This window comes from Mustelus asterias, unplaced genomic scaffold (genome assembly GCF_964213995.1).
Source record: "Mustelus asterias unplaced genomic scaffold, sMusAst1.hap1.1 HAP1_SCAFFOLD_1433, whole genome shotgun sequence".
In the NCBI taxonomy this organism is placed as follows: Eukaryota; Metazoa; Chordata; class Chondrichthyes; order Carcharhiniformes; family Triakidae; genus Mustelus; species Mustelus asterias.
In genome coordinates, this window is record NW_027591378.1 from 51409 (window position 1) to 64320 (window position 12912).

The 12912-nt window shown below is 50.1% G+C and overlaps 1 protein-coding gene across 1 annotated transcript; it reads right to left on the reverse strand.

Annotated features, from left to right (window-relative positions):
- Positions 1-804: 804 nt before the first annotated feature.
- ift27 (intraflagellar transport 27 homolog (Chlamydomonas)) lies at positions 805-12446 on the reverse strand. Its single transcript, XM_078206320.1, has 7 exons — positions 12307-12446; positions 7206-7285; positions 6327-6386; positions 6161-6220; positions 4755-4872; positions 4544-4653; positions 805-1678 (listed from the first exon to the last, which is right to left on the reverse strand). Exons 1-7 carry the CDS (start codon positions 12338-12340, stop codon positions 1580-1582), a joined length of 561 nt encoding a protein of 186 aa, XP_078062446.1. The 5' UTR covers positions 12341-12446; the 3' UTR covers positions 805-1579.
- Between the last annotated feature and the right edge of the window lie 466 nt (positions 12447-12912).

The following is a 12912-nucleotide window of genomic DNA, read 5'->3' on the forward strand; positions in this document are numbered from 1 at the left end:
AGCATGCTTGGTTTCATTGGTCAGAACATTGAATACAGGAGTCGGGACGTCTTGTTGAAGTTGTACAAAGACATTGGTAAGGCCACACTTGGAATACAGTGTACAGTTCTGGTCACCCTATTATAGAACGGAGATTATTAAACTAGAAAGAGTGCAGAAGAGATTTAGTAGGATGCTGCCAGGACTTGAGGATTTGAGTTATAAGGAGAGGCTGCATAGACTGGGACTTTTTCCTCTGGAGCGTAGAAGGCTGAGGGGTGATCTTATAGAGATCTATAAAATAATGAGGGGCATAGATCAGCTAGATAGTCAATATCTTTTCCCAAAGGTAGGGGAATCTAAAACTAGAGGGCATAGGTTTAAGGTGAGAGGAGAGAGATGCAAAAGGGTCCAGAGGGTGGTGAGTGTCTGGAACAAGCTGCCAGAGGTAGTAGAAGAGGCAGATACAATTTTGTCTTTTAAGAAGCGTTTAGACAGTTATCTGGGTAAGATGGGTATAGAGGGTTATGGGCCAAAGGCGGGCAATTGGGACTAGCTTAGAGGTTTTTAAAAAAAAGGGCGGCATGGACAAGTTGGGCCGAAGGGCCTGTTTCCATGCTGTAAACCTCTACGACTCTTTGAGCACCATAGGAGCTCGCCCCCCCAATATTTATCCTTCAAACAACCCCAATCAAAGTGCCTCAGCTGCTGTAAAGTGCTCCACGATGTCCTGTGGCTGTTGCAGAATCACAAGTTCGTCCTTTTTCAGAATATTCCCAAAGAGGAAAATTGAGTCGTTTAAAAAAAAAAACATCACAGCCGAGAAATTGTTGAAAAGGCGGATTTTTCTTTAATAAACTGCTTTGCAAAAGTGAAGTTACTCCACGGAACTGGACCAGGAACTTTCAAAATAATATCACCGCAGCAAGCAATGGGTAAAGGCTTCTCCCTCCACTCTACAGAGAGAGAACCTTACAAATCCAAACCTGTTGCCTGCCAACCTAAACATTTGCATTGCCCATGGAACACAGGCAGAATAACAGTTGTTTAGTCTGAGTTATTTTACAGGAAATTCTTCCCCAGCTGCTACTGGAATCCAGCCTCCGCCCCTCAGCTCCCACCTCACTGAAGGTTGAAGCTTGTACCATTCTCCTGCTTAAGATGCAGCACCTTGCGTCTGGTGCTGCAGTGGACTTTGTGTCTCCACTTTTGTTCAGATCTTTGGGTTGGTTCACCCTATTGTGACAAAGAAAGAGAGAGAGACAGACAGGGAGATGAGGAGAGTCAGAGACACAAAGAGAGCAGGCTGATTTCATCTCAAACCCAGCATCACTGTACAGTGATCAGGAACAGAGGCACGCACACACAAAGAGAGAGAGACAGAGGCGGAGAGAAGCAGAGAGTGTTTCCCAACTCGGATAGGTCAGAGTGAGGGATGGAAAATGTAAGAGTCAGTGCAGAATGTTACACTCTGGTGAAGGTAAGGGTGGATATGACAGGAATGATTGCAGCTGATGAGGGGTGTGGTTTTGGTTACAATGCACACACTCAGCTGGGCTGAGAGAGCGGGCGGCGTGCCCCGGCCTGCAAGGGGACACGGTCACACGATGGATCGGATGTGCTCTAGCTTCTCCTCATACATGCGGTGAAATGCTCTGGCCAGACTCTGGAACGGAGCGTCACAGTTCTCTATCTCCTTCTGCAAAATAACACAGAGTGAAAGATGATGCAGCAATGGTCAAAGTGCAACAAGCAGCCCAATCAACCGCGTATATACCAATCACCACAGCCCAATCAACCGCGTATATACCGAATGCACACAGCCCAACCAACCGCGTATATACCGATCACCCACAGCCCAATCAACCGCGTATATACCGAATGCACACAGCCCAACCAACCGCGTATATACCAATCACCCACAGCCCAATCAACCGCGTATATACCAATCACCACAGCCCAATCAACCGCGTATATACCGAATGCACACAGCCCAATCAACCGCGTATATACCGATCACCCACAGCCCAATCAACCGCGTATATACCGAATGCACACAGCCCAATCAACCGCGTATATACCGAATGCACACAGCCCAATCAACCGCGTATATACCGATCACCCACAGCCCAATCAACCGCGTATATACCGAATGCACACAGCCCAATCAACCGCGTATATACCGAATGCACACAGCCCAATCAACCGCGTATATACCGAATGCACACAGCCCAACCAACCGCATATATACCAATCACCCACAGCCCAACCAACCGCGTATATACCAATCACCACAGCCCAATCAACCGCGTATATACCGAATGCACACAGCCCAATCAACCGCGTATATACCGATCACCCACAGCCCAACCAACCACGTATATACCAATCACCCACAGCCCAACCAACCGCGTATATACCAATCACCACAGCCCAATCAACCGCGTATATACCGAATGCACACAGCCCAATCAACCGCGTATATACCGATCACCCACAGCCCAACCAACCACGTATATACCAATCACCACAGCCCAATCAACCGCGTATATACCGAATGCACACAGCCCAATCAACCGCGTATATACCGAATGCACACAGCCCAATCAACCGCGTATATACCAATCACCACAGCCCAATCAATCGCGTATATACCGAATGCACACAGCCCAATCAACCGCGTATATACTGAATGCACACAGCCCAATCAACCGCGTATATACCAATCACCCACAGCCCAACCAACCGCGTATATACCAATCACCACAGCCCAATCAATCGCGTATATACCGAATGCACACAGCCCAATCAATCGCCCAATCAATCACTCACAGCCCAAACACCTTCAACCTCACGAATGGTTCTGCAGTTCACCGTTCACTCTCAAATCCTTGTCTCGCCCTAATCCAGTCCTATCATTGTGCGCCATTATACACAAGCCTCTGGTTTTTACCTCTTGTTGTTTTCCATTTGCTTTTCACATGGTCCTGTTCCAGGTTTACCTCCAGCTCATTCACAAGAGTCTCAGCATTGGTTACACACTCAGCCCATTATGTTACACAGCTCACAATCAGTGTGACAGCCGGCTGGCTGGGGAGTAACAGGAGTATCTGCGTCACAGCCTTGAATGGGAAGCCATGTTGATTTATTTTATAGACTGGCGACAGCGCCAGCTACAGTCACCCTGATTAATCGCTGCCACTACAGTTCACACTGCAGCTAGAGCCGAGAGCCCTCCTGGGTCTAATGGTTCAGGACACTTAACCCCAGCAGTTGTTATTGCTTTCCTACTGTAGCTATGACAGCTGTGCCCCAATGAGCAGCACTCTCACCCGAGTCAGACTTCTACTTCAAGGACTTGGGCAAAGTCTAGACTGGCATTCCTTGCTCAGTACCAAGAGAGTACCACACAGTCAGAGGGTTAATGTCAAGGCAGGATCGTCTGTCAGAAGGTCAGCAAGCCGGCACAATGGGTAGCACTGCTGCCTCACAGGGACCCGGGTTCGATTCCCGGCTTGGGTCACTGTCTGTGCGGAGTCTCCCTGTGTCTGGATGGGTTTCCTTCCTCTTCCCTGAAAGATGTGCTGGTTAGGGTGCATTGGCTGTGCTAAATTCTCCCTCAGTGTACCCGAATAGGTGCCGGAGTGTGGCGACTAGGGGATTTTCACAGTAACTTCATTGCAGTGTTAATGTAAGCATAATTGTGACTCTAATAAATTTTTTTTAAAGTGCTACAGTTTCAGATGAGGCACCTTTGGATGAGACATTAAATCGAGGCTCTGCGAGATAGGTGTTAAAAAGTCTCCCAGCGCTATTTCGAAGAGAGTCTGGAAGTTTTCCCTAATGACCTGTCCAATATGACAATGCCATTATCACAGTTTCTGTGGAAACTTGATGTGTTAATTGGTAACTGTGCTTCCCATATTACAATAGTGGCTACACGTGGAAAAAGCATTTTATTGGCTGGAAAGTGGTTCGGGTGGGGGGGGTCCAAAGGTGTTGGAAGGCTCGCCGCAGGCTTCCTGAAGGTCCCTGTCCCACTAACTCGGAGATACCGGGCATTTCTCAGGCTGGCGAGTCAATGCAGTGGGAACAAGGGGACGTGAAGGCGAAATCATAGAAATCATAGAAACCCTACAGTGCAGAAGGAGGCCATTCGGCCCATCGAGTCTGCACCGACCACAATCCCACCCAGGCCCTACCCCCACATATTTTACCCGCTAATCCACGCATCCCAGGACTCTAAGGGGCAATTTTTAACCTGGCCAATCAACCTAACTCGCACATCTTTGGACTGTGGGAGGAAACCGGAGCACCCGGAGGAAACCCACGCAGACACGAGGAGAATGTGCAAACTCCACACAGACAGTGACCCGAGCCGGGAATCGAACCCGGGACCCTGGAGCTGTGAAGCAGCAGTGCTAACCACTGTGCTACCGTGCCGTCTCGTAACTTGGTAACTGTGCTTCCCACATTACAATAGTGGCTACACGTGGAAAAAGCATTTTATTGGCTGGAAAGTGGTTACGAGACGGAGAAAGTTGGGATTATCCCCTTCACTCACCGCGGATGTCTCAAAGTACTCCAGGCCCTGGCTCGCTGCCCATTCCTGTGCCTGGGTGTACTCCACAGCACGCCTGCAGGCTAAATCCGTCTTATTGCCAACAAGAACTCCTGCAAACCAATCAAAGGCAGTGACTGGCTGAGGCACCAGGTTCATTACGCACCGTTTCTACATTCTGCAGCGACATTCCCAGAAGCAGAGGGGCACTGACCTGCCAGCTGTCCGCTGGGAGCCTGCGCTCGGACTCTCTCCAGCCACTTTGTGCAGCTGTTAAACGTCGTCTCATTGGTGATGTCGTACACAAGGCAAACGGCGGCCGTAAGCTCCCACTGTTTGAATAAAGGAGATGCCAGCTTCAAGAAAGAGCCAAGAGAATGCACACATCGTCCCCGCTGTAGCCTCAGGTGATTCACACAGGGAAGCTCTGATCAGCTGAGAGTCTCCGTTTCAACACAATATCCAAGGCTGACAGCAAATTCCAAATCCAACATAAAGACACAGCACACACAGAGAGAGGAAAATAAACACTGGGGCACAGCCCTCAACTTCCTGAATGAATAACCCAGAGAAAGTGAGTTCATTATCCCATTGGTGTAATTTGAATTTGGTTTTACGGGAATCAGTAAAAGTCACCAGAAAGCTGCTGAATTATCACAAAAGGGAAGAAATGATGCCTGCAGCGGGACACACTTTCAACATCAGCGACAGTGAAGTGATATCAGATCAGACATCCATTCTACCACTCACCTGAAGGCAGGTTGGTAAGTGACTGAAGTCAGATATAGGCCAGCCCAGGTATAATGTCAGCAGGGTTAAAGTGATTTTCACAGTTTTTTGATGACTTTTACTTATCGCTTTGTAATTGAATTCAACTTAGTGAACTGCCAGAGTAGGATTTGAACTGATTTCTTCTGCATAACTAGTTGAGTAATATCTGAGTCATCGAGGTATACAGCACTAGAAATAGGCCCTTCAGCCCATTGCATCTGCGCTGGTCAAAGGCTAACCACCTAACTATTCTAATCCCATTTCCCAGCACTTGGTCCATAGCCTTGGCATCACAAGGCATCACTGGGGTAGCACAGTGATTAGCACTGCTGCCGCACAGTGCCAGGGACCCGGGGTTCGATTCCTGGCTTGGGTCACTGTCTGTGCGGAGTTTTGCACGTTCTCCCCGTGTCTGCGTGGGTTTCCTCCGAGTGCCCCAGTTTCCTCCCACAGTCTAAAAGACGTGCTGGTTAGGGTGCATTGACCCGAACAGGCGCCGGACTGTGGCAACGAGGGGGTTTTCACAGTAACTTCATTGCAGTGTTTATTTAAGCCTTACCTGTGACTAATAAATAAACTTTAACAAGTGCATAGCTGAATACTTCTTCACTGCTACGAGGGTCTCTGCTTCCACCACCCTTTCAGACAGTGAGTTCCGGACTCCCACCACCCTCTGGGTGAAAAGGCTTTTCCTCACGTCCACTCTAAACCTCCTATCCCTTACCTTAAATCTAGTAGGCTCGACGGGCTGAATGGCCTACTCCTGCTCCTATGTCCCTAATTCAAGGAATGAATGAAAGAACCTCAGCCTCTGAAGGAAAAACAAAGCCACTAACTTATCTCCTGTACCTGGCTTTCCACCGTGTCATAGAAGATTTCTTTCCCTGAAGAATCAAAGATGAACAGTTCCTGGAGACAGGGAGGCAAGAGGAAAGAAAACAGATCAATATCCACTCACTGGAAGCCGCTCAGAATTCACACACACAATGCTGGCATACACTTTTTAAATACTCACCACGCTGTCTGGGGTGTCTGGGATGGGGACCGGATTAACAAAAACTTCCACTCCAGCTGTCTAGACAGGATAAGGAGAGTTAGCACCACTCTCGGGCCCACATCCTCTGTAACCTCACCGAACAGACATCTGTAACTAAGCCTCCTGCTGGCAAGATTCAACCCTGGCCTCTTCACTGGGTGTGAAACAAGTCTTCCTCGTCTGCTCTATCCAGACCTCCCCACATCTCACTCCTCCTTTAAGATGTTCCTTAAAATCCACCAAGGTTTTGTTCAGATGTGCTATATTACCTCATGTGTAGCTTGGTGCCAGACTCTGCTGTGGAGTGCCTTGGGGACATTATACTGTGTTCCGGCACTGTTATAAATGCTGCAGAGTAACACTTCTTTCATTTCATTTTTCAGAACATGGTCATCATTGGCAAGGCTGGCATTCATTGCCCAGTTACCTTTTCATATATCGTATACGGTTAGGGTGATAGGGTGGCACAGTGGTTAGCACTGCTGCCTCACAGCGCCAGGGGACCCGGGTTCAATTCCAGCCTGGGGTCACTGTCTGTGTGGAGTCTGCACATTCTCCCCGTGTCTGCGTGGGTTTCCTCCGGGTGCGCCGATTTCCTCCCACATTCTGAAAAACATGCTGGTGACCCGAACAGGTGCCAGAGTGTGGCGACGAGGGGAATTTCACAGTAAGTTCATTGCAGTGTTAATGCAAGCCTTACTTGTGACTAATAAATAAACCTTAACTTTACTGCGTTATGTACCTTTGCAATATAGAGATTTAGAGGTTTACAGCATGAAAACAGGCCCTTCGGCCTAAATTGACCATGGCCATCCCATGGTCTCCTTTCAAAGCTGGATCTTTGCTCAGTGGACATACCAGGGTATAATTTTTCAGGAAGTGGGCACTTTCGCTGCGGAACACGTGTACCAACGCACTCTTCCCAACAGTAGAATCGCCTGGGGGGAAAAAAACAGAGTAAAACAAGAACACTGTAAGAGGAAGGCCAGGGGGCATAGACAAAGACTACAGCACAGCACACACCCAACTGGGTACGTCCACCGGTGTAACAGTTGGGCGGCACGGTAGCACAGTGGTTAGCACTGCTGCTTCACAGCTCCAGGGACCTGGGTTTGATTCCCGGCTTGGGTCACTGTCTGTGTGGAGTTTGCACGTTCTCCCCGTGTCTGCGTGGGTTTCCTCCGGGTGCTCTGGTTTCCTCCCACAGTCCAAAGATGTGCGGGTTAGGTTGATTGGCTATGCTAAAATTGCCGCTTAGTGTCCTGAGATGCGTAGGTTAGAGGGATTAGTGGGTGGATATTGGGGTGGGATTGTGGTCGGTGCAGACTCGATGGGCCAAATGGCCTCTTTCTGCATTGTAGGGTTTCTATGATTTATGTGCCTGGACTGATCATCTGGAGGATTTCTCCTAACAATCCAGTAAGAACCAGAGTTCAAATCTCCCTGCCTCTGAAAATCTGAATTTAGCATCAGTGGAAGCAAGGCGCCAATTCCGATGAAAGTCATCGACCTGAAATGTTAGCTCAGTTCTTTTCTCCACAGATGCTAGCTAACCTGCTGAGCACGTCTATAATTTCCTGTTTCTATTTTATTTATTAGTCACAAGTCAGCTTCCATTAACCTACAATTAAGTTACTGTGAAATTCCCCTTGTCGCCACACTCCGGCGCCTGTTCGGTTTCACTGAGGAAGAATTTAGCACGGCCAATGCACCCTAACCAACACGTCTTTCGGACTGTGGGAGGAAACCGGAGCACCCGGAGGAAACCCACGCAGACATGGGGAGAACGTGCAGACTCCACACAGTGACCCAAGCCGGGAATCGTGAAAGAAACTGTAGCCTTTACCCAGTCTGGGCCTTCAGATGTGGTCGACTCTTAACTGCCTTTCCAAGTTATTCAGCTGTACCAAACTATCACCCAATGGTTTAAGACTCATCACCACCTTCTCAAGGAAACCACAAAGTCTGAAAGACGTGCTGGTTAGGGTGCATTGGCCGTGCTAAATTCTCCCTCAGTGTTACCCAAACAGGCACTGGAGCGTGGCGACTAGGGAGATTTTCACAGTAATTTCATTGCAGTGTTAATGTCAGCCTACTTGTGACACAAATAAATACATTTTAAAAGAAAACTGGATTGGCAATATAGAAGCAAAATACTGCGGAGGTGGAATCTGAAACAAAAGCAGAAAATGCTGGAAAATCTCAGCAGGTCTGACAGCATCTGTGGAGAGAGAATGGAGCCAATGTTGAGAGTCCGAAGGGTTGAAACGTTGGCTCTATTCTCTCTCCACAGACGCTGTCAGACCAGCTGAGATTTTCCAGCATTTTCTGTTTTTGTTAGGAAATCGACAATATGTGCTGACCTTCCCAGCAACCCCACCTCCAAAGAAAATTTTCTTTTTTTAAGTTGTTGAGTGAAATTGTAGAACAAAATGACCAGGTGGAATTAAATCATAAAAGTCTGAAGTATCAATAGCAACAGCGTGAGATGAATTGCAGTGGGAGAAGGCAAGAAGTATAATCACCAGCAGCTTCTGTGTTAATCATAGAATCCCTACAGCACAGGAGGCCATTCGGCCCATCGAGTCTGTACCACTTACTATCCCACCCAGGCCCTATTCCAGTAACCCCACGCATTTGCCCTCTCATCCCCCTAACTCTAGGGTCAACTTAGAATCCTACAATGCAGGAGGAGGCCATTTGGCCCATCGAGTCTGCACCGACCACAATCCCACCCAGGCCCTATCCCCATAACCCCATGCATTTACCCTAGCTAGTCCCCCCGACACTAATTTAGCATGGCCAATCCACCTAACCTACACATCTTTGGACTGTGGGAGGAAACCGGAACACCCGGAGGAAAAAACCCACGCAGACACAGGGAGAATGTGCAAACTCCACACGGACAGTGACCCAAGCCAGGAATCGAACGCAAACAGACACGGGGAGAACGTGCAAAGTCTACGTAGACAGTGACCCAAGGTCGGAATTGAACCCGGGTCCCTGGCGCTGTGAGGCAGCAGTGCTAACCACTGTGCCATCCACTATCTTCCTCCCGTTTATCACCGGTGGGAAGTGGCGCTTCCCACTTCTCAGTAGATGTTGCCGCGCCGATTTGTCCCAGAATGCTCCAGTGAAGTCCCTCTGCCGCCTCTACCTGTGAAACGTTACCTACTGTCATTCTACTGCCCTGTACAAAATAACTTTGGCTCTTCTTCTCACTCTCCAGAAGATGAAGACACTGTTTCGATCCACAGGTATGTGCCAAGTGCCACTCTTACTGTGTCTAAGGCACCAGTATCAGTCCAAAAGGCGGGCTTTCCCCGGAGGGCACGGGTTGGTGGGCCAGCATCACCCTCAGCAGAGTTTTCTTGGAAAGTTGAACGTAATGTGTCAATTCAGCACAAACCAATATGTTAGCCACTGCTAACGTCCAGGCTTGTGTGGAGTGAAAACAGAGGCAGAGCACTCAAAAGATCAAAAAACACTGACACACTCTACTTCTCATTTTAACCAGTTTACCCACAAGGCACTCGAGGTTAAAGTCGACAGGTGTCAGCATGCGAACATGAGTATTGAGCTCAAATAACAAACAAAAGTGTCCATTACTCATCTTTTATTTACTGTTTAATAAAACAATTAGCTAAATTTGAATTTCCAATTCGCCACAGGCTTTGCAGGTCAACTCAGAAGATTTGATGGCATGATTATGAAGAGGAGAAGGGGGTGGTGGTGGGGGTGGTGGTGGTGGGGGGGGGGCTTGTCCATTGTCTGATATAAAGCGACTCAGGGGAGCTGAGGATAGAAGTGGAATGAAGAAAACTGGCGACTTTTATTCACCTTTTGTCGGTTCTCGGGGCATAGCTCCCACCAATTTGATTTCAGTTTCAGAAACAAGCCCTTTTACAAAGCAGAGAATGAAGACAGTAAGCTGTGCTTCACTGGAAAGCACTCTCAGCATTCAGAGCCATTGTCCGGGCCAATGTTTATTCCTCCATTAAGATGACTAACTAGAAAACATTATGATTATCCGGTCCTTATCATTAGGGGCGGCACGGTGGTTAGCGCTGCCGCCTCACAGCGCCAGGGGACCGGGTTCGATTCCCGCCTCGGGTCACTGCCTGTGTGGAGTTTGCAGATACCCCCTGTGTCTGCGTGGGTTTCCTCCGGGTGCTCCAGTTACCTCCCACACTCCAAAGATGTGCAGGTTAGGTGGATTGGCCATCCTAAATTGACCCGGAGTGTCAGGGGGATTAACAGGGTAAATACTTGGGTTACGGGGTTAGGGCCTGGGGTGGAATTGATGTCAGAGCAGGCTCGATGGGCCAAATGGCCTCCTTCTGCACTGTAGGAATTCTATGATTCTATAATCTTTCTGTTTGCTTCCTACATAACAACAGGCCATGAAAATTCCAATATATTTCATTAGTAAAGCTTTTTGGGGCACTGAGGTTGTGAAAGTCACTATAGAAATGCAGGGTGTGGGTCAAGTAGGAGAGATCAGTGCTGAGGGAGTGCCGCACTGTCAGAGGGTCAGTACTGAGAGAGCGCCGCACTGTCAGATGGTCAGTACTGAGGGAGTGCTGCACTGTCAGAGGGTCAGTACTGAGGGAGCGCCGCACTGTCAGAGGGTCAGTACTGAGGGAGTGCTGCACTGTCAGAGGGTCAGTACTGAGGGAGTGCCGCACTGTCAGAGGGTCAGTACTGAGGGAGTGCCGCACTGTCAGAGGGTCAGTACTGAGGGAGTGCCGCACTGTCAGAGGGTCAGTACTGAGGGAGTGCCGCACTGTCAGAGGGTCAGTACTGAGGGAGTGCCGCACAGTCAGAGGGTCAGTACTGAGGGAGTGCCGCACTGTCAGAGGGTCAGTACTGAGGGAGTGCCGCACTGTCAAGGGTCAGTACTGAGGGAGTGCCGCACTGTCAGAGGGTCAGTACTGAGGGAGTGCTGCACTGTCAGAGGGTCAGTATTGAGGGAGTGCCGCACTGTCAGAGGGTCAGTGCTGAGGGAGTGCCGCACTGTCAGAGGGTCAGTGCTGAGGGGGTGCCGCACTGTCAGAGGGTCAGTACTGAGGGAGTGCTGCACTGTCAGAGGGTCAGTACTGAGGGAGTGCCGCACTGTCATAGGGTCAGTACTGAGGGAGTGCCGCACTGTCAGAGGGTCAGTACTGAGGGAGTGCTGCACTGTCAGAGGGTCAGTACTGAGGGAGCGCCGCAGTCAGAGGGTCAGTGCTGAGGGAGTGCTGCACTGTCAGAGGGTCAGTACTGAGGGAGTGCCGCACTGTCAGAGGGTCAGTACTGAGGGAGTGCCGCACTGTCATAGGGTCAGTACTGAGGGAGTGCCGCACTGTCAGAGGGTCAGTACTGAGGGAGTGCTGCACTGTCAGAGAGTCAGTGCTGAGGGAGTGCTGCACTGTCAGAGGGTCAGTACGGGGGAGTGCCGCACTGTCAGAGGGTCAGTGCTGAGGGAGTGCCGCACTGTCAGAGGGTCAGTACTGAGGGAGTGCCACACTGTCAGAGGGTCAGTGCTGAGGGTGTGCCACACTGTCAGAGGGTCAGTGCTGAGGGAGTGCCGCACTGTCAGAGGGTCAGTGCTGAGGGTGTGCCACACTGTCAGAGGGTCAGTACTGAGGGAGTGCCGCACTGTCAGAGGGTCAGTACTGAGGGAGTGCCGCACTGTCAGAGGGTCAGTACTGAGAGAGTGCCGCACTGTCAGAGGGTCAGTACTGAGGGAGTGCCGCACTGTCAGAGGGTCAGTACTGAGGGAGTGCCGCACTGTCAGAGGGTCAGTACTGAGGGAGTGCCGCACTGTCAGAGGGTCAGTACTGAGGGAGTGCCGCACTGTCAGAGGGTCAGTACTGAGAGAGTGCCGCACTGTCAGAGGGTCAGTACTGAGGGAGTGCCGCACTGTCAGAGGGTCAGTACTGAGGGAGTGCCGCGCTGTCAGAGGCGCCTCACTCACCCGCCAGCACACACTTGGCTCGCAGTTTCACCATAGCTGCCGCTCGGTAATCCCCGCGCCGCCGCCGCCCCTCTCCGCCTTTAGGCCGCAGGCTGGGCCGCCATTAACCCGCTGCTCGGCAACGGCTCCCTAGCAACGCCGGGCCCGCCCCCACCCTCATCCCATTGGTCGGGGCGCCCGCTGCCTTCCCGCCTCCCATTGGTTTGCGCCCTGTCAGTCAGCTGCCTCTGTCTTCCGGTTGGCTGTCAGGGCTGTCCGTCAGGATGGACTTCCGGTGGTGGTGCCCGCCCCCAGGGGAGAGCTCATTGGCAATGATTGAGGTGGACATTTGGTATTGACATTGGAATATGAATATTAATGGTGCTGCAATTATACTTTCAATTCCAAATTCAAGAAGAAATTAGAATATAGCTCTTGGGGTTAAAGAGATCCAGGGATATGGAGGGGAAGGGGGGGATCAGGATATTGAATTCGATGATCAGCCATGATCAAAATGAATGGCGGGGCATGTTCGATGGGCCGAATGGCCCATTCCTGCTTTTCCTTAATATAATTCTAAAGGATTTAGTTGTTCAGTGTTCCACTTCTCCCTGTCAAGTATTTTAC